The sequence below is a fragment of the Salvelinus fontinalis genome, chromosome 11 (assembly GCF_029448725.1).
Source record: "Salvelinus fontinalis isolate EN_2023a chromosome 11, ASM2944872v1, whole genome shotgun sequence".
Lineage (NCBI taxonomy): Eukaryota > Metazoa > Chordata > Actinopteri > Salmoniformes > Salmonidae > Salvelinus > Salvelinus fontinalis.
The window spans coordinates 59,437,860-59,464,642 of record NC_074675.1 but is presented as its reverse complement, the minus strand read 5'-3'; the positions used below and the strand labels follow the sequence as shown (position 1 = coordinate 59,464,642).

The 26,783-nt window shown below is 45.6% G+C and overlaps 1 protein-coding gene across 3 annotated transcripts in view; it reads right to left on the bottom strand.

Moving 5' to 3' along the window:
• Positions 1-26,783, bottom strand: part of LOC129866022 (zinc finger CW-type PWWP domain protein 1-like) — a 72,061-nt gene that overhangs the window by 5,822 nt on the left and 39,456 nt on the right. For 2 of the 3 annotated variants that reach the window (XM_055939158.1, XM_055939157.1), the window contains exons 9-10: positions 14,868-14,972; positions 6,880-6,960 (exon numbers count right to left, since the gene is read on the bottom strand). In XM_055939158.1, coding sequence (XP_055795133.1) covers positions 6,880-6,960; positions 14,868-14,972 — 186 coding nt within the window. The remainder of the gene's footprint in view (positions 1-6,879; positions 6,961-14,867; positions 14,973-26,783) is intronic. The other variant, XM_055939159.1, reaches the window with a different exon arrangement.

Genomic DNA, 26,783 nt, shown 5'->3' with positions numbered 1-26,783 from the left:
GAGTAGGTGTTTCCAAACTTTTGACTGGTACTGTTTGTAAATGTGATATTTCCTTTTGTTTTTATACATTTGCAAAAATGTCTAAAAACCTGTTTTTGCTCATAATGGGGTATTGTGATGTCATAATGGGGTATTGTGATGTCATAATGGGGTATTGTGTTTAGACGGATGGGGGGAAAAACTATTTCATCAATTTTAAAATAAGGCTGTAACGTAACAAAATGTGGAAAAGGTCAAGGGCTCTGAATACCTTCCGAATGCACTGTATGTGTCACGCCCTTAGAGAGCCTTTTTATTTCTCTATTTGATTAGGTCAGGGTGTGATTTGGGTGGGCATTCTAGTTTTTCTATTTCTTTGTTGGCCGGGTATGGTTCCCAATCAGAGGCAGCTGTCTATTGCTGTCTCTGATTGGGGATCGTACTTAGGCAGCCTTTTTTCCCACCTTAGTTTGTGGGATCTTGTTTTTGTATAGTTGCTGTGTTAGCGCTACAAAACTTTACATGTCGTTTATCTTTCTTGTTTTTTGGTGTTCATTTAATACATGTATGATGTACGCCTCCCACGCTGCACCTTGGTCCGATCGTTCCATCAACGAACGTGACAGTATGTGAGAATGTGGCTGAGACAGTGTGTGTCTCTGTTTTTGATTAACTATTTTTGTGGATACCAGAGGTCCTCACAAGGATAGCAAAACAAGGACAATTCGGACAAGTGGGGACATTTTGCCGGTCCGCACAAGGAAAAATGCTATTTTAGGCTTAGGGATTCGGTGTAGGGTTAGAACTAAGGTTATGGTTAGGGGTTAGGAGTAAGGGATAGATATAGTTTTAGAATGAGGGGTTTTGGGGAGTAAGGGATAGATATAGTTTTAGAATGAGGGGTTAGGAGTAAGGGATAGATATAGTTTTAGAATGAGGGGTTAGGAGTAAGGGATAGATATAGTTTTAGAATGAGGGGTTAGGAGTAAGGGATAGATATAGTTTTAGAATGAGGGGTTAGGAGTAAGGGATAGATATAGTTTTAGAATGAGGGGTTTTGGGGAGTAAGGGATAGATATAGTTTTAGAATGAGGGGTTAGGAGTAAGGGATAGATATAGTTTTAGAATGAGGGGTTTTGGGGAGTAAGGGATAGATATAGTTTTAGAATGAGGGGTTAGGAGTAAGGGATAGATATAGTTTTAGAATGAGGGGTTAGGAGTAAGGGATAGATATAGTTTTAGAATGAGGGGTTTTGGGTTAAGGTGTAGGGTGAAGTTTAGGGTTATGTTTAGGACAACAGGATTTTGCATAGGAATCAATTATTTGGTCCCCACAAGGATATCAATACAAAACTGTGTGTGTGTGTGTGTGTGTGTGTGTGTGTGTGTGTGTGTGTGTGTGTGTGTGTGTGTGTGTGTGTGTGTGTGTGTGTGTGTGTGTGTGTGTGTGCAGCATATGGCTGATATAGCACTTTCCACTGAGTCTGCTTCAGCTCCAGACAGACTGGCCAAGAGACTGAGGACAGAAACCTAATCCCCTCACACTGAGTCGCTGTGTGTGTGTTCTGTATATGTGACGTGTGTGTTGTGTATATGTGATGTGTGTGCTGTGTATATGTGACGTGTGTGTGTGCTGTGTATATGTGAGGGGAGAAGGACTGTGTGTGTGTTGTGTGTATGTGAGGGGAGAAGGACTGTGTGTGTTGTGTGTATGTGAGGGGAGAAGGCCTGTGTGTGTTGTGTGTATGTGAGGGGAGAAGGCCTGTGTGTGTTGTGTGTATGTGAGGGCAGAAGGACTGTGTGTGTTGTGTGTATGTGAGGGGAGAAGGCCTGTGTGTGTTGTGTGTATGTGAGGGGAGAAGGACTGTGTGTGTTGTGTGTATGTGAGGGGAGAAGGCCTGTGTGTGTTGTGTGTATGTGAGGGGAGAAGGCCTGTGTGTGTTGTGTGTATGTGAGGGGAGAAGGCCTGTGTGTGTTGTGTGTATGTGAGGGGAGAAGGCCTGTGTGTGTTGTGTGTATGTGAGGGGAGAAGGCCTGTGTGTGTTGTGTGTATGTGAGGGGAGAAGGCCTGTGTGTGTTGTGTGTATGTGAGGGGAGAAGGCCTGTGTGTGTGTTGTGTGTATGTGAGGGGAGAAGGCCTGTGTGTGTGTTGTCAGGTTGTATATCTCCCCCTGGTGACAGGGATATGTAACAACCAACTAGAATTCTGACTGCCAGAACAATAGAGACTAATGAATGGATGTGTCATTCTGACTGCCAGAACAATAGAGACTAATGAATGGATGTGTCATTCTGACTGCCAGAACAATAGAGACTAATGAATGGATGTGTAATTCTGACTGCCATCTTTGGGACATTAACTCTGCCGTCATCCCATTGAGGGTAAAAAGGTTAGGGCACGGAAAGCACTGAGCATGGATGGAACAATGGATAGATACAGGTAACTGCCAGAATAAAGGAAACTCCAACATAAAGTGTTTTAACAGGGCTTTGGGCTACCACCAACCAGAACAGCTTCAATGAGCCTTGGCATAGATTCTACAAGTGTCTGGAAATCTATTGGAGTGACGCGACATCATTCTTCTATGAGAAATTGCATCATTTGGTGTTTTGTTGATGGTGGTTCGTTCCAGAATCTCCCATAAGTGTTCAAGTGGGTTGAGATCTGGTGACTGAGACACACCCTTTAAACCTCCTATACTCCGTTGAGACCCCTCTTTCAAATGGCTTATAGTTCATAAAGCTTTTATTCATCCTTTAATTAAACCTCCTATACTCCGTTGAGACCCCTCTTTCAAATTCACTGTGATCTCTTATTCTATCCATGGCAGCCAAAAATAATGGACAACTGGCCATTTTTATACATGACCCTAAGGATGCTGGGATGTTCATTGCTTAATGAACTCAGGAACCACACCTGTGTGGAAGCACCTGGTTTCAATATGCTTTGTTTGCCTCATTTCCTCAAGGGTTTCCTTTATTTTGGCAGTTACATTTAAATAGATATATAGATAGATACACTACAAGAACAAAAGTATCTGGACACGTGGCTTATCGAACATCTCATTCCAAAATCATGGCCATTAATATGGAGTTGGTCCCCCTTTGCTGCTATAACAGCCTCCACTCTTCTGGGAAGGCTTTCCACTAGATGTTGGAGCATTGCTGCTATAACAGCCTCCACTCTTCTGGGAAGGCTTTCCACTAGATGTTGGAACATTGCTGCTATAACAGCCTCCACTCTTCTGGGAAGGCTTTCCACTAGATGTTGGAACATTGCTGCTATAACAGCCTCCACTCTTCTGGGAAGGCTTTCCACTAGATGATGGAACATTGCTGCTATAACAGCCTCCACTCTTCTGGGAAGGCTTTCCACTAGATGTTGGAACATTGCTGCTATAACAGCCTCCACTCTTCTGGGAAGGCTTTCCACTAGATGTTGGAACATTTCTGCTATAACAGCCTCCACTCTTCTGGGAAGGCTTTCCACTAGATGTTGGAACATTGCTGCTATAACAGCCTCCACTCTTCTGGGAAGGCTTTCCACTAGATGTTGGAACATTGCTGCTGTAACAGCCTCCACTCTTCTGGGAAGGCTTTACACTAGATGTTGGAACATTGCTGCTATAACAGCCTCCACTCTTCTGGGAAGGCTTTCCACTAGATGTTGGAGCATTGCTGCTATAACAGCCTCCACTCTTCTGGGAAGGCTTTCCACTAGATGTTGGAACATTGCTGCTATAACAGCCTCCACTCTTCTGGGAAGGCTTTCCACTAGATGTTGGAACATTGCTGCTATAACAGCCTCCACTCTTCTGGGAAGGCTTTCCACTAGATGTTGGAACATTGCTGCTATAACAGCCTCCACTCTTCTGGGAAGGCTTTCCACTAGATGATGGAACATTGCTGCTATAACAGCCTCCACTCTTCTGGGAAGGCTTTCCACTAGATGTTGGAACATTGCTGCTATAACAGCCTCCACTCTTCTGGGAAGGCTTTCCACTAGATGTTGGAACATTTCTGCTATAACAGCCTCCACTCTTCTGGGAAGGCTTTCCACTAGATGTTGGAACATTGCTGCTATAACAGCCTCCACTCTTCTGGGAAGGCTTTCCACTAGATGTTGGAACATTGCTGCAGTAACAGCCTCCACTCTTCTGGGAAGGCTTTACACTAGATGTTGGAACATTGCTGCTATAACAGCCTCCACTCTTCTGGGAAGGCTTTCCACTAGATGTTGGAGCATTGCTGCTATAACAGCCTCCACTCTTCTGGGAAGGCTTTCCACTAGATGTTGGAACATTGCTGCTATAACAGCCTCCACTCTTCTGGGAAGGCTTTCCACTAGATGTTGGAACATTGCTGCTATAACAGCCTCCACTCTTCTGGGAAGGCTTTCCACTAGATGTTGGAACATTGCTCCTATAACAGCCTCCACTCTTCTGGGAAGGCTTTCCACTAGATGTTGGAACATTGCTGCTATAACAGCCTCCACTCTTCTGGGAAGGCTTTCCACTAGATGTTGGAACATTGCTGCTATAACAGCCTCCACTCTTCTGGGAAGGCGTTCCACTAGATGTTGGAACATTGCTGCTATAACAGCCTCCACTCTTCTGGGAAGGCTTTCCACTAGATGTTGGAACATTGCTGCTGTAACAGCCTCCACTCTTCTGGGAAGGTTTTCCACTAGATGTTGGAACATTGCTGCTATAACAGCCTCCACTCTTCTGGGAAGGCTTTCCACTAGATGTTGGAACATTGCTGAGGGGACTTGCTTCCATTCAGCAACAAGAGCATTAGTGAGGTCAGGCATGATGTTGGGAGATTAGGCCTGGCTCACAGTCGGCGTTCCAATTCATCCCAAAGGTGTTCGATGGGGTTGAGGTCAGGGCTCTGTGCAGGCAAGTCAAGTTCTTCCACACTGATCTCTACAAACTATTTCTGTATGGACCTTGTTTTGTGCACGGGGGCATTGTCATGCTGAAAAAGGAAAGGGCCTCCCAAAACTCGTCTAGAATGTCTTTATATGCTGTTAAGATTTCCCTTCACTGGAACTAAGGGGCCCAAACCATGAAAAACAGCCCCAGACCATTAGTCCTCCACCAAACTTTACAGTTGGCACTATGCATTGGGGCAGGTAGCGTTCTCCTGGCATTCGCCAAACCCAGTTTGTCCATCTGTAACGATCGTCGTCTTCTTCAGATGAGGAATCGGACCAAAACGCAGCGTGGTAAGTGTCCATGTTAATTTTAATAAAATAAACTGAACACTGCAATAACAAAAAAATAACAAAGAGAGTGAACGAAACGAAACAGTTCTGTAAGGTGAAGACACACAAAACAGAAAACAACTACCCACAAACACAGGTGGGAACAGGCTACCTAAGTATGGTTTTCAATCAGAGACAACGATTGACAGCTGCCTCTGATTGGGAACCATACCCGGCCAAACACATAGAAATACAACACACAGAACAAAACATAGAATGGCCACTCCAACTCACGCCCTGACCAACCAAAATAGAGACATAAAAAGGATCTCTATGGTCAGGGCGTGACACCGTCGGACTGCCAGATGGTGAAGCGTGAATCATCACTATAGAGAACGCATTCCCACTGCTCCAGTCCAATGGTGGCGAGCTTTACACCACTCCAGCCAACGCTTGGCATTGCGCATGGTGATCTAAGGCTTGTGTGCGGCTGCTCGGCCATGGAAACCCATTTCATGAAGCTCCCGACAAACAGTTATTGTGCTGACGTTGCTTCCAGAGGCAGTTTGGAATACAGTAGTGAGTGTTGCAACCGAGGACAGACGATTTTTACGTGCTAAGCGCTTCAGCATTCGGCGGTCCTGTTCTGTGAGCTTGTGTGGCCTACCACGTCGCGGCTGAGCCATTGTTGAGCCTGGATGTTTCCACTTCACAATAACAGCACTTACAGTTGACATGGGCAGCTCTAGCAGGGCAGAAATGTGACTTGTTGGAAAGGTGGCATCCTATGACGGTGCCACGTTGAAAGTCACTGAGCTCTTCAGTACGGGCCAATCTACTGCCAATGTTTGTCTATGAAGATTGCATGGCTGTGTGCTAAATTTTATACACCTGTTAGCAACGGGTATGGCTGAAATAGCCGAATCCACTAACTTGAAGGGGTGTCCACATACTTTTGACTTGGAACTGGTATCCCATGTATATAGCTATGTTATTTGTACTGAACTGGTATTCCATGTATTTGGCCATGTTGTTTGTACTGAACTGGTATCCCTTTTATATAGCCATGTTGTTTGTACTGAACTGGAATCCCATGTATATAGCCATGTTATTTGTAGCCAAGACAACGCAGGAGTGGCTTCGGGACAAGTCAGTCTCTGAATGTCCTTGAGAAGCCCAGCCGGAGCCCGGACTTGAACCTGATCAAACATCTCTGGAGAGACCTGAAAATAGCTGTGCAGCGACACTCCCCATCCAACCTGACAGAGCTTGAGAGGATCTGCAGAGAAGAATGGGAGAAACTCCCCAAATACAGGTGTGCCAAGCTTGTAGTGTCATACCCAAGAAGACTTGAGGCTGTAATGACTCAATGTCTAAAAACCTGTTTTTGCTGCGTCATAATGGGGTATTGTGATGTCATTAAGGGGTATTGTGATGTCATTATGGGGTATTGTGTGTAGATTGATGAGTAATCCATTTTAGAATAAGGCTGTAAAGTAACAAAATGAGGAAAAAGTCAAGGGGTCTGAACACTTTCCGAAGGCACTGTATCTACATCTTCATCTTTAAGTCTGTTTGAAGATGACCCATAGCTAAGCATTTCACTTTTAGTCTACACCTTCTGTTTACGAAACATGTGACAAATAAAATGAGATTTGGATGGACAGATAGAATAGATAGACGGATTGAACCTTGAGTGGAATACTCTGGGCTTGTGTTGCTATGCGTACAGCTTCTCTCAACTTCTTCTTGAATCTCTGGAGAGACTTCCCCTGTAGGAGAGGAGAGAGGGAATAGAGGAGAGAGGGATGAGAGGAGACAGGGATGAGAGGAGAGAGGAGACAGGGATGAGAGGAGACAGGGATGAGAGGAGACAGGGATGAGAGGAGAGGAGAGGAGATGAGACATGAGTGAGAGGAGACAGGGATGAGAGGAGAGGAGACAGGGATGAGAGGAGAGGAGACGGGGATGAGAGGAGCAGAGGGGATGAGAGGAGAGGAGAGAGGAGGAGAGGAGACATGTACGAGAGGAGAGGAGAGAGGAGGCAGGAATGAGAGGAGAGGAGACAGGGATGAGAGGAGGAGAGGAGAGAGGAGACAGGAATGAGAGGATAGGAGACATGGATGAGAGGAGAGGATGAGAGGAGAGAGATGGAAAGAAAAAAAAGAGGCAGGACAGATATGAGCAGTATAGAATACTGCATTGTCTATTTGGTTGGAATGAAAATTGTTCTTCTGCCTTCATCCCAACCACAGACACACAGACAAACACCCATGTTAAAGGCCCAGGGTCAGCCACAGTGCCGTGCCCAGACACACACCCATGTTAAAGGCCCAGGGTCAGCCACAGTGCCGTGCCCAGACACACACCCATGTTAAAGGCCCAGGGTCAGCCACAGTGCCGTGCCCAGACACACACCCATGTTAAAGGCCCAGGGTCAGCCACAGTGCAGTGCCCAGACACACACCCATGTTAAAGGCCCAGGGTCAGCCACAGTGCCGTGCCCAGACACACACCCATGTTAAAGGCCCAGGGTCAGCCACAGTGCCGTGCCCAGACACACACCCATGTTAAAGGCCCAAGGTCAGCCACAGTGCAGTGCCCAGACACACACCCATGTTAAAGGCCCAGGGTCAGCCACAGTGCAGTGCCACTGGATGTAGAGCTCTTTTGGGGTTAAGTGCCTTGTTCAAGGGCACAACGGTAGTGGATAATAGTAACGATCAGAAACCAGCAGCCAGTTTAGCCCCACCTGTGTCATCACCCAGGACTTGGTTTACTGGTCCACCTGTTGTAACCTCTTGGCGACCTAACACTAGTTCAGGTTCAGTCCCCTGGCCTACCTCATCCTCAACAGGACAGATAAGAGATATAGAAGACAGATAGAAGAGATAGAAGAGAGAATGAAGCGGTATAGAAGAGAGATAGGCGGGAGATTAAATAGGAATAGAAGAGGTATAGAAGAGATATAGAAGCTGGATAGAAGAGAGATAGACGGGAGATTAAATAGGAATAGAAGAGGTATAGAAGAGATATAGAAGCTGGATAGAGGAGAGATAGCAGGGAGATTAAATAGGTATAGAAGATATATAGAAATTGGATAGAGAGATAGAAGGGAGATTAATAAGGTATAGAAGAGATATAGAAGAGAGATTAAATAGGAATAGAAGAGGTATAGAAGAGATATAGAAGCTGGATAGAGGAGAGATAGAAGGGCGATTAAATAGGAATAGAAGAGGTATAGAAGATATATAGAAGCTGGAGAGAGGAGAGATAGCAGGGAGATTAAATAGGTATAGAAGATATATAGAAATTGGATAGAGAGATAGAAGGGAGATTAAATAGGTATAGAAGAGATAGAAGGGAGATTAAATAGGTATAGAAGAGATAGAAGGGAGATTAAATAGGTATAGAAGATATATAGAAATTGGATAGAGAGATAGAAGGGAGATTAATAAGGTATAGAAGAGATAGAAGGGAGATTAAATAGGTATAGAAGAGATAGAAGGGAGATTAAATAGGTATAGAAGAGATAGAAGGAAGATTAAATAAGTATAGAAGAGATAGAAGGGCGATTAAATAGGTATAGAAGAGATAGAAGGGAGATTAATAAGGTATAGAAGAGATAGAAGGGAGATTAAATAGGTATAGAAGACATAGAAGGGAGATTAAATAGGTATAGAAGAGATAGAAGGGAGATTAAATAGGTATAGAAGAGATAGAAGGGAGATTAAATAGGTATAGAAGATATATAGAAATTGGATAGAGAGATAGAAGGGAGATCAATAAGGTATAGAAGAGATAGAAGGGAGATTAAATAGGTATAGAAGAGCTTTAGAAGAGTGATAGCTGAGGAGTACAGCTGATGTCGGAAGTTTACATACACCTTAGCCAAATACATTTAAACTCAGTTTTTCACAATTTCTGACATTTAATCCTAGTATAAATTCCCTGTTTTAGGTCAGCTAGGATCACTACTTTATTATAAGAATGTGAAATGTCAGAATAATAGTAGAGAATTATTTATTTAAGCTTTTATTTCATTCATTACATTCGCAGTGGGTCAGAAGTTTACATACACTCAATTAGTATTTGGTAGCATTGCCTTTAAATTGTTTAACTTGGGTCAAACGTTTCAGGTAGCCTTCCACAAGCTTCCCACAATAAGAATTATGGCCCATTCCTCCTGACAGAGTCAGGTTTGTAGGCCTCCTTGCTCGCACACACTTTTTCAGTTCTGCCCACAAATGTTCTATAGGATTGAGGTCAGGGCTGTGTGATGGCCACTCCAATACATAGACTTTGTTGTCCTTAAGCCATTTTGCCACAACTTTGGAAGTATGCTTGTGGTCATTGTCCATTTGGAAGACCCATTTGCGACCAAGTTATAACTTCCTGACTGATGTCTTGAGACGTTGCTTCAATATATCAACATACTTTTCCTCCTCATGATGCCATCTATTTTGTGAAGTGCACCAGTCCCTCCTGGAGCAAAGCACCCCCACAACATGATGCTGCCAACCCCGTGCTTCACGGTTGGGATGGTGTTCTTCAGCTTGCAAGCCTCCCCCTTTAACCTCTAAACATAATGATGGTCATTATGGCCAAACAGTTCTATTTTTGTTTCATCAGACCAGAGGACATTTCTCCAAAGAGTACGATCTTCGTCCCCATGTGCAGTTGCAAACCGTAGTCTAGCTTTTCTATGGCAGTTTGGAGCAGTGGCTTCCTCCTTGCTGAGCAGCCTTTCAGGTTATGTGGATATAGGACTCGTTTTACTGTGGATATAGATACTTTTGTACCTGTTTCCTTCAGCATCTTCACAAGGTCCTTTGCTGTTTTTCTGTGATTGATTTGCACTTTTCGCACCAAAGTACGTTAATCTCTAGGAGACAGAACGCGTCTCCTTCCTGAGCGGTATGACGGCTGCGTGGTCCCATGATGTTTATACTTGCGTACTATTGTTTGTACAGATGAACGTGGTACCTTCAGGCGTTTGGAAATTGCTCCCAAGGATGAACCAGACTTGTGGAGGTCTACAATTGTTTTTCTCAGGTCTTGGCTGATTTCTTTTGATTTTCCCATGATGTCAAGCAAACAGGCACTTAGTTTGAAGGTAGGCCTTGAAATACATCCACATGACTCAAATGATGTCAATTAGCCTATCAGAAGCTTCTAAAGCCATGACATCATTTTCTGGAATTTTCCAAGCTGTTTAAAGGCACAGTCAACTTTAGTGTATGTAAACTTCTGACACACTGGAATTGTGATACAGTGAATTATAAGTGAAATAAACAATAGTCTGTAAACAATTGTTGGAAAAATTACTTGTGTCATGCACAAAGTAGATGTTCTAACCGACCTGCCAAAACTTGTGGTGTGGAAATTTGTGGTGTGGTTGAAAAATGAGTTTTAATGACTCCAACCTAAGTGTATGTAAACTTCTGACTTCAACTGTATCTCTTTCACCCCATATTCCTACCACCGGAGCAAGAGGTCTGCCAACACCTCCAACACCCTGACACATTTACCCCGACATTACCCCAGTATTCCTACCACCGGAGCAAGAGGTCTGCCAACACCTCCAACACGCGGACACATTTACCCCGACATTACCCCAGTATTCCTACCACCGGAGCAAGAGGTCTGCCAACACCTCCAACACCCTGACACATTTACCCCGACATTACCCCAGTATTCCTACCACCGGAGCAAGAGGTCTGCCAACACCTCCAACACGCGAACACATTTACCCCGACATTACCCCAGTATTCCTACCACCGGAGCAAGAGGTCTGCCAACACCTCTAACACGCTGACACATTTACCCCGACATTACCCCAGTATTCCTACCACCGGAGCAAGAGGTCTGCCAACACCTCCAACACGCGGACACATTTACCCCGACATTACCCCAGTATTCCTACCACCGGAGCAAGAGGTCTGCCAACATCTCCAACACGCTGACACATTTACCCCGACATTACCCCAGTATTCTTACCACCGGAGCAAGAGGTCTGCCAACACCTCCAACACGCTGACACATTTACCCCGACATTACCCCAGTATTCCTACCACCGGAGCAAGAGGTCTGCCAACACCTCCAACACGCTGACACATTTACCCCGACATTACCCCAGTATTCCTACCACCGGAGCAAGAGGTCTGCCAACACCTCCAACACGCTGACACATTTACCCCGACATTACCCCAGTATTCCTACCACCGGAGCAAGAGGTCTGCCAACACCTCCAACACGCTGACACATTTACCCCGACATTACCCCAGTATTCCTACCACCGGAGCAAGAGGTCTGCCAACACCTCCAACACCCTGACACATTTACCCCGACATTACCCCAGTATTCCTACCACCGGAGCAAGAGGTCTGCCAACACCTCCAACACGCGGACACATTTACCCCGACATTACCCCAGTATTCCTACCACCGGAGCAAGAGGTCTGCCAACACCTCCAACACCCTGACACATTTACCCCGACATTACCCCAGTATTCCTACCACCGGAGCAAGAGGTCTGCCAACACCTCCAACACGCGAACACATTTACCCCGACATTACCCCAGTATTCCTACCACCGGAGCAAGAGGTCTGCCAACACCTCTAACACGCTGACACATTTACCCCGACATTACCCCAGTATTCCTACCACCGGAGCAAGAGGTCTGCCAACACCTCCAACACGCGGACACATTTACCCCGACATTACCCCAGTATTCCTACCACCGGAGCAAGAGGTCTGCCAACATCTCCAACACGCTGACACATTTACCCCGACATTACCCCAGTATTCTTACCACCGGAGCAAGAGGTCTGCCAACACCTCCAACACGCTGACACATTTACCCCGACATTACCCCAGTATTCCTACCACCGGAGCAAGAGGTCTGCCAACACCTCCAACACGCTGACACATTTACCCCGACATTACCCCAGTATTCCTACCACCGGAGCAAGAGGTCTGCCAACACCTCCAACACGCTGACACATTTACCCCGACATTACCCCAGTATTCCTACCACCGGAGCAAGAGGTCTGCCAACACCTCCAACACGCTGACACATTTACCCCGACATTACCCCAGTATTCCTACCACCGGAGCAAGAGGTCTGCCAACACCTCCAACACCCTGACACATTTACTCCGACATTACCCCAGTATTCCTACCACCGGAGCAAGAAGTCTGCCAACACCTCCAACACCCTGACACATTTACCCCGACATTACCCCAGTATTCTTACCACCGGAGCAAGAGGTCTGCCAACACCTCCAACACCCTGACACATTTACCCCGACATTACCCCAGTATTCTTACCACCGGAGCAAGAGGTCTGCCAACACCCTGACACATTTACCCCGACATTACCCCAGTATTCTTACCACCGGAGCAAGAGGTCTGCCAACACCTCCAACACCCTGACACATTTACCCCGACATTACCCCAGTATTCCTACCACCGGAGCAAGAGGTCTGCCAACACCTCCAACACCCTGACACATTTACCCCGACATTACCCCAGTATTCCTACCACCGGAGCAAGAGGTCTGCCAACACCTCTAACACGCGGACACATTTACCCCGACATTACCCCAGTATTCCTACCACCGGAGCAAGAGGTCTGCCAACAAATCTCCCTTCTAACACAGTCTCAACTGAAATCAACACTAGCTCAGTGGGCTAACACAGTCTCAACTGAAATCAACACTAGCTCAGTGGACTAACACAGTCTCAACTGAAATCAACACTAGCTCAGTGGACTAACACAGTCTCAACTGAAATCAACACTAGCTCAGTGGACTAACACAGTCTCAACTGAAATCAACACTAGCTCAGTGGACTAACACAGTCTCAACTGAAATCAACACTAGCTCAGTGGACTAAAACAGTCTCAACTGAAATCAACACTAGCTCAGTGGACTAACACAGTCTCAACTGAAATCAACACTAGCTCAGTGGACTAACACAGTCTCAACTGAAATCAACACTAGCTCAGTGGACTAACACAGTCTCAACTGAAATCAACACTAGCTCAGTGGACTAACACAGTCTCAACTGAAATCAACACTAGCTCAGTGGACTAACACAGTCTCAACTGAAATCAACACTAGCTCAGTGGACTAACACAGTCTCAACTGAAATCAACACTAGCTCAGTGGACTAACACAGTCTCAACTGAAATCAACACTAGCTCAGTGGACTAACACAGTCTCAACTGAAATCAACACTAGCTCAGTGGACTAACACAGTCTCAACTGAAATCAACACTAGCTCAGTGGACTAACACAGTCTCAACTGAAATCAACACTAGCTCAGTGGACTAACACAGTCTCAACTGAAATCAACACTAGCTCAGTGGACTAACACAGTCTCAACTGAAATCAACACTAGCTCAGTGGACTAACACAGTCTCAACTGAAATCAACACTAGCTCAGTGGACTAACACAATCTCAACTGAAATCAACACTAGCTCAGTGGACTAACACAGTCTCAACTGAAATCAACACTAGCTCAGTGGACTAACACAGTCTCAACTGAAATCAACACTAGCTCAGTGGACTAACACAGTCTCAACTGAAATCAACACTAGCTCAGTGGACTAACACAGTCTCAACTGAAATCAACACTAGCTCAGTGGGCTAACACAGTCTCAACTGAAATCAACACTAGCTCAGTGGACTAACACAGTCTCAACTGAAATCAACACTAGCTCAGTGGGCTAACACAGTCTCAACTGAAATCAACACTAGCTCAGTGGGCTAACACAGTCTCAACTGAAATCAACACTAGCTCAGTGGGTTAACACAGTCTCAACTGAAATCAACACTAGCTCAGTGGGCTAACACAGTCTCAACTGAAATCAACACTAGCTCAGTGGACTAACACAGTCTCAACTGAAATCAACACTAGCTCAGTGGGCTAACACAGTCTCAACTGAAATCAACACTAGCTCAGTGGGCTAACACAGTCTCAACTGAAATCAACACTAGCTCAGTGGACTAACACAGTCTCAACTGAAATCAACACTAGCTCAGTGGGCTAACACAGTCTCAACTGAAATCAACACTAGCTCAGTGGACTAACACAGTCTCAACTGAAATCAACACTAGCTCAGTGGGCTAACACAGTCTCAACTGAAATCAACACTAGCTCAGTGGGCTAACACAGTCTCAACTGAAATCAACACTAGCTCAGTGGACTAACACAGTCTCAACTGAAATCAACACTAGCTCAGTGGGTTAACACAGTCTCAACTGAAATCAACACTAGCTCAGTGGGCTAACACAGTCTCAACTGAAATCAACACTAGCTCAGTGGACTAACACAGTCTCAACTGAAATCAACACTAGCTCAGTGGGTTAACACAGTCTCAACTGAAATCAACACTAGCTCAGTGGACTAACACAGTCTCAACTGAAATCAACACTAGCTCAGTGGGCTAACACAGTCTCAACTGAAATCAACACTAGCTCAGTGGACTAACACAGTCTCAACTGAAATCAACACTAGCTCAGTGGACTAACACAGTCTCAACTGAAATCAACACTAGCTCAGTGGACTAACACAGTCTCAACTGAAATCAACACTAGCTCAGTGGGCTAACACAGTATTGAGTGGCACAGACAACCAGGGTTAAATTCCCTGCCATTTCCAAAAGACTAACCGTGATGGCGGCATCCTCAGTGAGTTCTGTGTAATTTCTGACTTTAGACCGACACACCCAGGCTCTGCTGACTGGTTCCCCCAGGTAGGTTACATGGTACCTGCACTACACACACACACACACACACACACACATTACACACAAATCGAAATGTTCACATGAAAGACACTACCCCAGTGTTTTCATTCTGTAATTTATAATAGGAGACTTCCAGTGATCTAACAGGGTACAGGTTAGTGTGTATCTAACAGGGTACAGGTTAGTGTGTATCTAACAGGGTACAGGTTAGTGTGTATCTATCAGGGTACAGGTTAGTGTGTATCTAACAGGGTACAGGTCAGTGTGTATCTAACAGGGTACAGGTCAGGGTGTATCTAACAGGGTACAGGTTAGTGTGTATCTAACAGGGTACAGGTTAGTGTGTATCTAACAGGGTACAGGTTAGTGTGTATCTATCAGGGTACAGGTCAGTGTGTATCTAACAGGGTACAGGTTAGTGTGTATCTTACAGGGTACAGGTCAGTGTGTATCTAACAGGGTACAGGTCAGTGTGTATCTAACAGGGTACAGGTCAGTGTGTATCTAACAGGGTACAGGTCAGTGTGTATCTAACAGGGTACAGGTCAGGGTGTATCTAACAGGGTACAGGTCAGTGTGTATCTTACAGGGTACAGGTCAGTGTGTATCTAACAGGGTACAGGTCAGGGTGTATCTAACAGGGTACAGGTCAGTGTGTATCTAACAGGGTACAGGTCAGTGTGTATCTAACAGGGTACAGGTTAGTGTGTATCTTACAGGGTACAGGTCAGTGTGTATCTATCAGGGTAAAGGTTAGTGTGTATCTAACAGGGTACAGGTTAGTGTGTATCTAACAGGGTACAGGTCAGTGTGTATCTATCAGGGTACAGGTTAGTGTGTATCTAACAGGGTACAGGTCAGTGTGTATCTATCAGGGTACAGGTTAGTGTGTATCTAACAGGGTACAGGTCAGTGTGTATCTAACAGGGTACAGGTTAGTGTGTATCTAACAGGGTACAGGTTAGTGTGTATCTAACAGGGTACAGGTTAGTGTGTATCTAACAGGGTACAGGTTAGTGTGTATCTAACAGGGTACAGGTTAGTGTGTATCTTACAGGGTACAGGTCAGTGTGTATCTATCAGGGTACAGGTCAGTGTGTATCTAACAGGGTACAGGTCAGTGTGTATCTAACAGGGTACAGGTCAGTGTGTATCTTACAGGGTACAGGTTAGTGTGTATCTAACAGGGTACAGGTCAGTGTGTATCTAACAGGGTACAGGTCAGTGTGTATCTATCAGGGTACAGGTCAGTGTGTATCTAACAGGGTACAGGTTAGTGTGTATCTTACAGGGTACAGGTCAGTGTGTATCTAACAGGGTACAGGTTAGTGTGTATCTAACAGGGTACAGGTCAGTGTGTATCTAACAGGGTACAGGTCAGTGTGTATCTAACAGGGTACAGGTCAGTGTGTATCTAACAGGGTACAGGTCAGTGTGTATCTATCAGGGTACAGGTCAGTGTGTATCTAAAAGGGTACAGGTCAGTGTGTATCTAACAGGGTACAGGTCAGTGTGTATCTTACAGGGTACAGGTCAGTGTGTATCTAACAGGGTACAGGTCAGTGTGTATCTAACAGGGTACAGGTCAGTGTGTATCTAACAGGGTACAGGTCAGTGTGTATCTAACAGGGTACAGGTCAGTGTGTATCTAACAGGGTACAGGTCAGTGTGTATCTTACAGGGTACAGGTCAGTGTGTATCTAACAGGGTACAGGTCAGTGTGTATCTAACAGGGTACAGGTTAGTGTGTATCTAACAGGGTACAGGTTAGTGTGTATCTAACAGGGTACAGGTCAAGGTGTATCTAACAGGGTACAGGTTAGTGTGTATCTTACAGGGTACAGGTCAGTGTGTATCTAACAGGGTACAGGTCAGTGTGTATCTAACAGGGTACAGGTCAGTGTGTATCTAACAAGGTACAGGTCAGTGTGTATCTAACAGGGTACAGGTTAGTGTGTATCTTACAGGGTACAGGTCAGTGTGTATCTTACAGGGTACAGGTCAGGGTGTATCTAACAGGGTACAGGTCAGTGTGTATCTAACAGGGTACAGGTTAATGTGTATCTAACAGGGTACAGGTCAGTGTGTATCTAACAGGGTACAGGTCAGTGTGTATCTAACAGGGTACAGGTTAGTGTGTATCTAACAGGGTACAGGTTAGTGTGTATCTTACAGGGTACAGGTCAGTGTGTATCTAACAGGGTACAGGTCAGTGTGTATCTAACAGGGTACAGGTCAGTGTGTATCTAACAGGGTACAGGTCAGTGTGTATCTAACAGGGTACAGGTCAGTGTGTATCTAACAGGGTACAGGTCAGTGTGTATCTAACAGGGTACAGGTCAGTGTGTATCTAACAGGGTACAGGTCAGTGTGTATCTAACAGGGTACAGGTCAGTGTGTATCTAACAGGGTACAGGTCAGTGTGTATCTAACAGGGTACAGGTCAGTGTGTATCTAACAGGGTACAGGTCAGTGTGTATCTAACAGGGTACAGGTCAGTGTGTATCTAACAGGGTACAGGTCAGTGTGTATCTAACAGGGTACAGGTCAGTGTGTATCTAACAGGGTACAGGTCAGTGTGTATCTAACAGGGTACAGGTCAGTGTGTATCTAACAGGGTACAGGTCAGTGTGTATCTAACAGGGTACAGGTCAGTGTGTATCTAACAGGGTACAGGTCAGTGTGTATCTAACAGGGTACAGGTCAGTGTGTATCTAACAGGGTACAGGTCAGTGTGTATCTAACAGGGTACAGGTCAGTGTGTATCTAACAGGGTACAGGTCAGTGTGTATCTAACAGGGTACAGGTCAGTGTGTATCTAACAGGGTACAGGTCAGTGTGTATCTAACAGGGTACAGGTCAGTGTGTATCTAACAGGGTACAGGTCAGTGTGTATCTAACAGGGTACAGGTCAGTGTGTATCTAACAGGGTACAGGTCAGTGTGTATCTAACAGGGTACAGGTCAGTGTGTATCTAACAGGGTACAGGTCAGTGTGTATCTAACAGGGTACAGGTCAGTGTGTATCTAACAGGGTACAGGTCAGTGTGTATCTAACAGGGTACAGGTCAGTGTGTATCTAACAGGGTACAGGTCAGTGTGTATCTAACAGGGTACAGGTCAGTGTGTATCTAACAGGGTACAGGTCAGTGTGTATCTAACAGGGTACAGGTCAGTGTGTATCTAACAGGGTACAGGTCAGTGTGTATCTAACAGGGTACAGGTCAGTGTGTATCTAACAGGGTACAGGTCAGTGTGTATCTAACAGGGTACAGGTCAGTGTGTATCTAACAGGGTACAGGTCAGTGTGTATCTAACAGGGTACAGGTCAGTGTGTATCTAACAGGGTACAGGTCAGTGTGTATCTAACAGGGTACAGGTCAGTGTGTATCTAACAGGGTACAGGTCAGTGTGTATCTAACAGGGTACAGGTCAGTGTGTATCTAACAGGGTACAGGTCAGTGTGTATCTAACAGGGTACAGGTCAGTGTGTATCTAACAGGGTACAGGTCAGTGTGTATCTAACAGGGTACAGGTCAGTGTGTATCTAACAGGGTACAGGTCAGTGTGTATCTAACAGGGTACAGGTCAGTGTGTATCTAACAGGGTACAGGTCAGTGTGTATCTAACAGGGTACAGGTCAGTGTGTATCTAACAGGGTACAGGTCAGTGTGTATCTAACAGGGTACAGGTCAGTGTGTATCTAACAGGGTACAGGTCAGTGTGTATCTAACAGGGTACAGGTTAGTGTGTATCTAACAGGGTACAGGTTAGTGTGTATCTAACAGGGTACAGGTCAGTGTGTATCTAACAGGGTACAGGTCAGTGTGTATCTAACAGGGTACAGGTCAGTGTGTATCTAACAGGGTACAGGTCAGTGTGTATCTAACAGGGTACAGGTCAGTGTGTATCTAACAGGGTACAGGTCAGTGTGTATCTAACAGGGTACAGGTCAGTGTGTATCTAACAGGGTACAGGTCAGTGTGTATCTAACAGGGTACAGGTCAGTGTGTATCTAACAGGGTACAGGTCAGTGTGTATCTAACAGGGTACAGGTCAGTGTGTATCTAACAGGGTACAGGTCAGTGTGTATCTAACAGGGTACAGGTCAGTGTGTATCTAACAGGGTACAGGTCAGTGTGTATCTAACAGGGTACAGGTCAGTGTGTATCTAACAGGGTACAGGTCAGTGTGTATCTAACAGGGTACAGGTCAGTGTGTATCTAACAGGGTACAGGTCAGTGTGTATCTAACAGGGTACAGGTCAGTGTGTATCTAACAGGGTACAGGTCAGTGTGTATCTAACAGGGTACAGGTCAGTGTGTATCTAACAGGGTACAGGTCAGTGTGTATCTAACAGGGTACAGGTCAGTGTGTATCTAACAGGGTACAGGTCAGTGTGTATCTAACAGGGTACAGGTCAGTGTGTATCTAACAGGGTACAGGTCAGTGTGTATCTAACAGGGTACAGGTCAGTGTGTATCTAACAGGGTACAGGTCAGTGTGTATCTAACAGGGTACAGGTCAGTGTGTATCTAACAGGGTACAGGTCAGTGTGTATCTAACAGGGTACAGGTCAGTGTGTATCTAACAGGGTACAGGTCAGTGTGTATCTAACAGGGTACAGGTCAGTGTGTATCTAACAGGGTACAGGTCAGTGTGTATCTAACAGGGTACAGGTCAGTGTGTATCTAACAGGGTACAGGTCAGTGTGTATCTAACAGGGTACAGGTCAGTGTGTATCTAACAGGGTACAGGTCAGTGTGTATCTAACAGGGTACAGGTCAGTGTGTATCTAACAGGGTACAGGTCAGTGTGTATCTAACAGGGTACAGGTCAGTGTGTATCTAACAGGGTACAGGTCAGTGTGTATCTAACAGGGTACAGGTCAGTGTGTATCTAACAGGGTACAGGTCAGTGTGTATCTAACAGGGTACAGGTCAGTGTGTATCTAACAGGGTACAGGTCAGTGTGTATCTAACAGGGTACAGGTCAGTGTGTATCTAACAGGGTACAGGTCAGTGTGTATCTAACAGGGTACAGGTCAGTGTGTATCTAACAGGGTACAGGTCAGTGTGTATCTAACAGGGTACAGGTCAGTGTGTATCTAACAGGGTACAGGTCAGTGTGTATCTAACAGGGTACAGGTCAGTGTGTATCTAACAGGGTACAGGTCAGTGTGTATCTAACAGGGTACAGGTCAGTGTGTATCTAACAGGGTACAGGTCAGTGTGTATCTAACAGGGTACAGGTCAGTGTGTATCTAACAGGGTACAGGTCAGTGTGTATCTAACAGGGTACAGGTCAGTGTGTATCTAACAGGGTACAGGTCAGTGTGTATCTAACAGGGTACAGGTCAGTGTGTATCTAACAGGGTACAGGTCAGTGTGTATCTAACAGGGTACAGGTCAGTGTGTATCTAACAGGGTACAGGTCAGTGTGTATCTAACAGGGTACAGGTCAGTGTGTATCTAACAGGGTACAGGTCAGTGTGTATCTAACAGGGTACAGGTCAGTGTGTATCTAACAGGGTACAGGTCAGTGTGTATCTAACAGGGTACAGGTCAGTGTGTATCTAACAGGGTACAGGTCAGTGTGTATCTAACAGGGTACAGGTCAGTGTGTATCTAACAGGGTACAGGTCAGTGTGTATCTAACAGGGTACAGGTCAGTGTGTATCTAACAGGGTACAGGTCAGTGTGTATCTAACAGGGTACAGGTCAGTGTGTATCTAACAGGGTACAGGTCAGTGTGTATCTAACAGGGTACAGGTCAGTGTGTATCTAACAGGGTACAGGTCAGTGTGTATCTAACAGGGTACAGGTCAGTGTGTATCTAACAGGGTACAGGTTAGTGTGTATCTAACAGGGTACAGGTCAGTGTGTATCTAACAGGGTACAGGTCAGTGTGTATCTAACAGGGTACAGGTCAGTGTGTATCTAACAGGGTACAGGTTAGTGTGTATCTAACAGGGTACAGGTCAGTGTGTATCTAACAGGGTACAGGTCAGTGTGTATCTAACAGGGTACAGGTCAGTGTGTATCTAACAGGGTACAGGTCAGTGTGTATCTAACAGGGTACAGGTCAGTGTGTATCTAACAGGGTACAGGTCAGTGTGTATCTAACAGGGTACAGGTCAGTGTGTATCTAACAGGGTACAGGTCAGTGTGTATCTAACAGGGTACAGGTCAGTGTGTATCTAACAGGGTACAGGTCAGTGTGTATCTAACAGGGTACAGGTCAGTGTGTATCTAACAGGGTACAGGTCAGTGTGTATCTAACAGGGTACAGGTCAGTGTGTATCTAACAGGGTACAGGTCAGTGTGTATCTAACAGGGTACAGGTCAGTGTGTATCTAACAGGGTACAGGTCAGTGTGTATCTAACAGGGTACAGGTCAGTGTGTATCTAACAGGGTACAGGTCAGTGTGTATCTAACAGGGTACAGGTCAGTGTGTATCTAACAGGGTACAGGTCAGTGTGTATCTAACAGGGTACAGGTCAGTGTGTATCTAACAGGGTACAGGTCAGTGTGTATCTAACAGGGTACAGGTCAGTGTGTATCTAACAGGGTACAGGTCAGTGTGTATCTAACAGGGTACAGGTCAGTGTGTATCTAACAGGGTACAGGTCAGTGTGTATCTAACAGGGTACAGGTCAGTGTGTATCTAACAGGGTACAGGTCAGTGTGTATCTAACAGGGTACAGGTCAGTGTGTATCTAACAGGGTACAGGTCAGGGTGTATCTAACAGGGTACAGGTTAGTGTGTATCTAACAGGGTACAGGTCAGTGTGTATCTAACAGGGTACAGGTCAAGGTGTATCTAACAGGGTACAGGTTAGTGTGTATCTAACAGGGTACAGGTTAGTGTGTATCTAACAGGGTACAGGTCAGTGTGTATCTAACAGGGTACAGGTCAGTGTGTATCTAACAGGGTACAGGTCAGTGTGTATCTAACAGGGTACAGGTCAGTGTGTATCTAACAGGGTACAGGTCAGTGTGTATCTAACAGGGTACAGGTCAGTGTGTATCTAACAGGGTACAGGTCAGTGTGTATCTAACAGGGTACAGGTCAGTGTGTATCTAACAGGGTACAGGTCAGTGTGTATCTAACAGGGTACAGGTCAGTGTGTATCTAACAGGGTACAGGTCAGTGTGTATCTAACAGGGTACAGGTCAGTGTGTATCTAACAGGGTACAGGTCAGTGTGTATCTAACAGGGTACAGGTCAGTGTGTATCTAACAGGGTACAGGTCAGTGTGTATCTAACAGGGTACAGGTCAGTGTGTATCTAACAGGGTACAGGTCAGTGTGTATCTAACAGGGTACAGGTCAGTGTGTATCTAACAGGGTACAGGTCAGTGTGTATCTAACAGGGTACAGGTCAGTGTGTATCTAACAGGGTACAGGTCAGTGTGTATCTAACAGGGTACAGGTCAGTGTGTATCTAACAGGGTACAGGTCAGTGTGTATCTAACAGGGTACAGGTCAGTGTGTATCTAACAGGGTACAGGTCAGTGTGTATCTAACAGGGTACAGGTCAGTGTGTATCTAACAGGGTACAGGTCAGTGTGTATCTAACAGGGTACAGGTCAGTGTGTATCTAACAGGGTACAGGTCAGTGTGTATCTAACAGGGTACAGGTCAGTGTGTATCTAACAGGGTACAGGTCAGTGTGTATCTAACAGGGTACAGGTCAGTGTGTATCTAACAGGGTACAGGTCAGTGTGTATCTAACAGGGTACAGGTCAGTGTGTATCTAACAGGGTACAGGTCAGTGTGTATCTAACAGGGTACAGGTCAGTGTGTATCTAACAGGGTACAGGTCAGTGTGTATCTAACAGGGTACAGGTCAGTGTGTATCTAACAGGGTACAGGTCAGTGTGTATCTAACAGGGTACAGGTCAGTGTGTATCTAACAGGGTACAGGTCAGTGTGTATCTAACAGGGTACAGGTCAGTGTGTATCTAACAGGGTACAGGTCAGTGTGTATCTAACAGGGTACAGGTCAGTGTGTATCTAACAGGGTACAGGTCAGTGTGTATCTAACAGGGTACAGGTCAGTGTGTATCTAACAGGGTACAGGTCAGTGTGTATCTAACAGGGTACAGGTCAGTGTGTATCTAACAGGGTACAGGTCAGTGTGTATCTAACAGGGTACAGGTCAGTGTGTATCTAACAGGGTACAGGTCAGTGTGTATCTAACAGGGTACAGGTCAGTGTGTATCTAACAGGGTACAGGTCAGTGTGTATCTAACAGGGTACAGGTCAGTGTGTATCTAACAGGGTACAGGTCAGTGTGTATCTAACAGGGTACAGGTCAGTGTGTATCTAACAGGGTACAGGTCAGTGTGTATCTAACAGGGTACAGGTCAGTGTGTATCTAACAGGGTACAGGTCAGTGTGTATCTAACAGGGTACAGGTCAGTGTGTATCTAACAGGGTACAGGTCAGTGTGTATCTAACAGGGTACAGGTCAGTGTGTATCTAACAGGGTACAGGTCAGTGTGTATCTAACAGGGTACAGGTCAGTGTGTATCTAACAGGGTACAGGTCAGTGTGTATCTAACAGGGTACAGGTCAGTGTGTATCTAACAGGGTACAGGTCAGTGTGTATCTAACAGGGTACAGGTCAGTGTGTATCTAACAGGGTACAGGTCAGTGTGTATCTAACAGGGTACAGGTCAGTGTGTATCTAACAGGGTACAGGTCAGTGTGTATCTAACAGGGTACAGGTCAGTGTGTATCTAACAGGGTACAGGTCAGTGTGTATCTAACAGGGTACAGGTCAGTGTGTATCTAACAGGGTACAGGTCAGTGTGTATCTAACAGGGTACAGGTCAGTGTGTATCTAACAGGGTACAGGTCAGTGTGTATCTAACAGGGTACAGGTCAGTGTGTATCTAACAGGGTACAGGTCAGTGTGTATCTAACAGGGTACAGGTCAGTGTGTATCTAACAGGGTACAGGTCAGTGTGTATCTAACAGGGTACAGGTCAGTGTGTATCTAACAGGGTACAGGTCAGTGTGTATCTAACAGGGTACAGGTCAGTGTGTATCTAACAGGGTACAGGTCAGTGTGTATCTAACAGGGTACAGGTCAGTGTGTATCTAACAGGGTACAGGTCAGTGTGTATCTAACAGGGTACAGGTCAGTGTGTATCTAACAGGGTACAGGTCAGTGTGTATCTAACAGGGTACAGGTCAGTGTGTATCTAACAGGGTACAGGTCAGTGTGTATCTAACAGGGTACAGGTCAGTGTGTATCTAACAGGGTACAGGTCAGTGTGTATCTAACAGGGTACAGGTCAGTGTGTATCTAACAGGGTACAGGTCAGTGTGTATCTAACAGGGTACAGGTCAGTGTGTATCTAACAGGGTACAGGTCAGTGTGTATCTAACAGGGTACAGGTCAGTGTGTATCTAACAGGGTACAGGTCAGTGTGTATCTAACAGGGTACAGGTCAGTGTGTATCTAACAGGGTACAGGTCAGTGTGTATCTAACAGGGTACAGGTCAGTGTGTATCTAACAGGGTACAGGTCAGTGTGTATCTAACAGGGTACAGGTCAGTGTGTATCTAACAGGGTACAGGTCAGTGTGTATCTAACAGGGTACAGGTCAGTGTGTATCTAACAGGGTACAGGTCAGTGTGTATCTAACAGGGTACAGGTCAGTGTGTATCTAACAGGGTACAGGTCAGTGTGTATCTAACAGGGTACAGGTCAGTGTGTATCTAACAGGGTACAGGTCAGTGTGTATCTAACAGGGTACAGGTCAGTGTGTATCTAACAGGGTACAGGTCAGTGTGTATCTAACAGGGTACAGGTCAGTGTGTATCTAACAGGGTACAGGTCAGTGTGTATCTAACAGGGTACAGGTCAGTGTGTATCTAACAGGGTACAGGTCAGTGTGTATCTAACAGGGTACAGGTCAGTGTGTATCTAACAGGGTACAGGTCAGTGTGTATCTAACAGGGTACAGGTCAGTGTGTATCTAACAGGGTACAGGTCAGTGTGTATCTAACAGGGTACAGGTCAGTGTGTATCTAACAGGGTACAGGTCAGTGTGTATCTAACAGGGTACAGGTCAGTGTGTATCTAACAGGGTACAGGTCAGTGTGTATCTAACAGGGTACAGGTCAGTGTGTATCTAACAGGGTACAGGTCAGTGTGTATCTAACAGGGTACAGGTCAGTGTGTATCTAACAGGGTACAGGTCAGTGTGTATCTAACAGGGTACAGGTCAGTGTGTATCTAACAGGGTACAGGTCAGTGTGTATCTAACAGGGTACAGGTCAGTGTGTATCTAACAGGGTACAGGTCAGTGTGTATCTAACAGGGTACAGGTCAGTGTGTATCTAACAGGGTACAGGTCAGTGTGTATCTAACAGGGTACAGGTCAGTGTGTATCTAACAGGGTACAGGTCAGTGTGTATCTAACAGGGTACAGGTCAGTGTGTATCTAACAGGGTACAGGTCAGTGTGTATCTAACAGGGTACAGGTCAGTGTGTATCTAACAGGGTACAGGTCAGTGTGTATCTAACAGGGTACAGGTCAGTGTGTATCTAACAGGGTACAGGTCAGTGTGTATCTAACAGGGTACAGGTCAGTGTGTATCTAACAGGGTACAGGTCAGTGTGTATCTAACAGGGTACAGGTCAGTGTGTATCTAACAGGGTACAGGTCAGTGTGTATCTAACAGGGTACAGGTCAGTGTGTATCTAACAGGGTACAGGTCAGTGTGTATCTAACAGGGTACAGGTCAGTGTGTATCTAACAGGGTACAGGTCAGTGTGTATCTAACAGGGTACAGGTCAGTGTGTATCTAACAGGGTACAGGTCAGTGTGTATCTAACAGGGTACAGGTCAGTGTGTATCTAACAGGGTACAGGTCAGTGTGTATCTAACAGGGTACAGGTCAGTGTGTATCTAACAGGGTACAGGTCAGTGTGTATCTAACAGGGTACAGGTCAGTGTGTATCTAACAGGGTACAGGTCAGTGTGTATCTAACAGGGTACAGGTCAGTGTGTATCTAACAGGGTACAGGTCAGTGTGTATCTAACAGGGTACAGGTCAGTGTGTATCTAACAGGGTACAGGTCAGTGTGTATCTAACAGGGTACAGGTCAGTGTGTATCTAACAGGGTACAGGTCAGTGTGTATCTAACAGGGTACAGGTCAGTGTGTATCTAACAGGGTACAGGTCAGTGTGTATCTAACAGGGTACAGGTCAGTGTGTATCTAACAGGGTACAGGTCAGTGTGTATCTAACAGGGTACAGGTCAGTGTGTATCTAACAGGGTACAGGTCAGTGTGTATCTAACAGGGTACAGGTCAGTGTGTATCTAACAGGGTACAGGTCAGTGTGTATCTAACAGGGTACAGGTCAGTGTGTATCTAACAGGGTACAGGTCAGTGTGTATCTAACAGGGTACAGGTCAGTGTGTATCTAACAGGGTACAGGTCAGTGTGTATCTAACAGGGTACAGGTCAGTGTGTATCTAACAGGGTACAGGTCAGTGTGTATCTAACAGGGTACAGGTCAGTGTGTATCTAACAGGGTACAGGTCAGTGTGTATCTAACAGGGTACAGGTCAGTGTGTATCTAACAGGGTACAGGTCAGTGTGTATCTAACAGGGTACAGGTCAGTGTGTATCTAACAGGGTACAGGTCAGTGTGTATCTAACAGGGTACAGGTCAGTGTGTATCTAACAGGGTACAGGTCAGTGTGTATCTAACAGGGTACAGGTCAGTGTGTATCTAACAGGGTACAGGTCAGTGTGTATCTAACAGGGTACAGGTCAGTGTGTATCTAACAGGGTACAGGTCAGTGTGT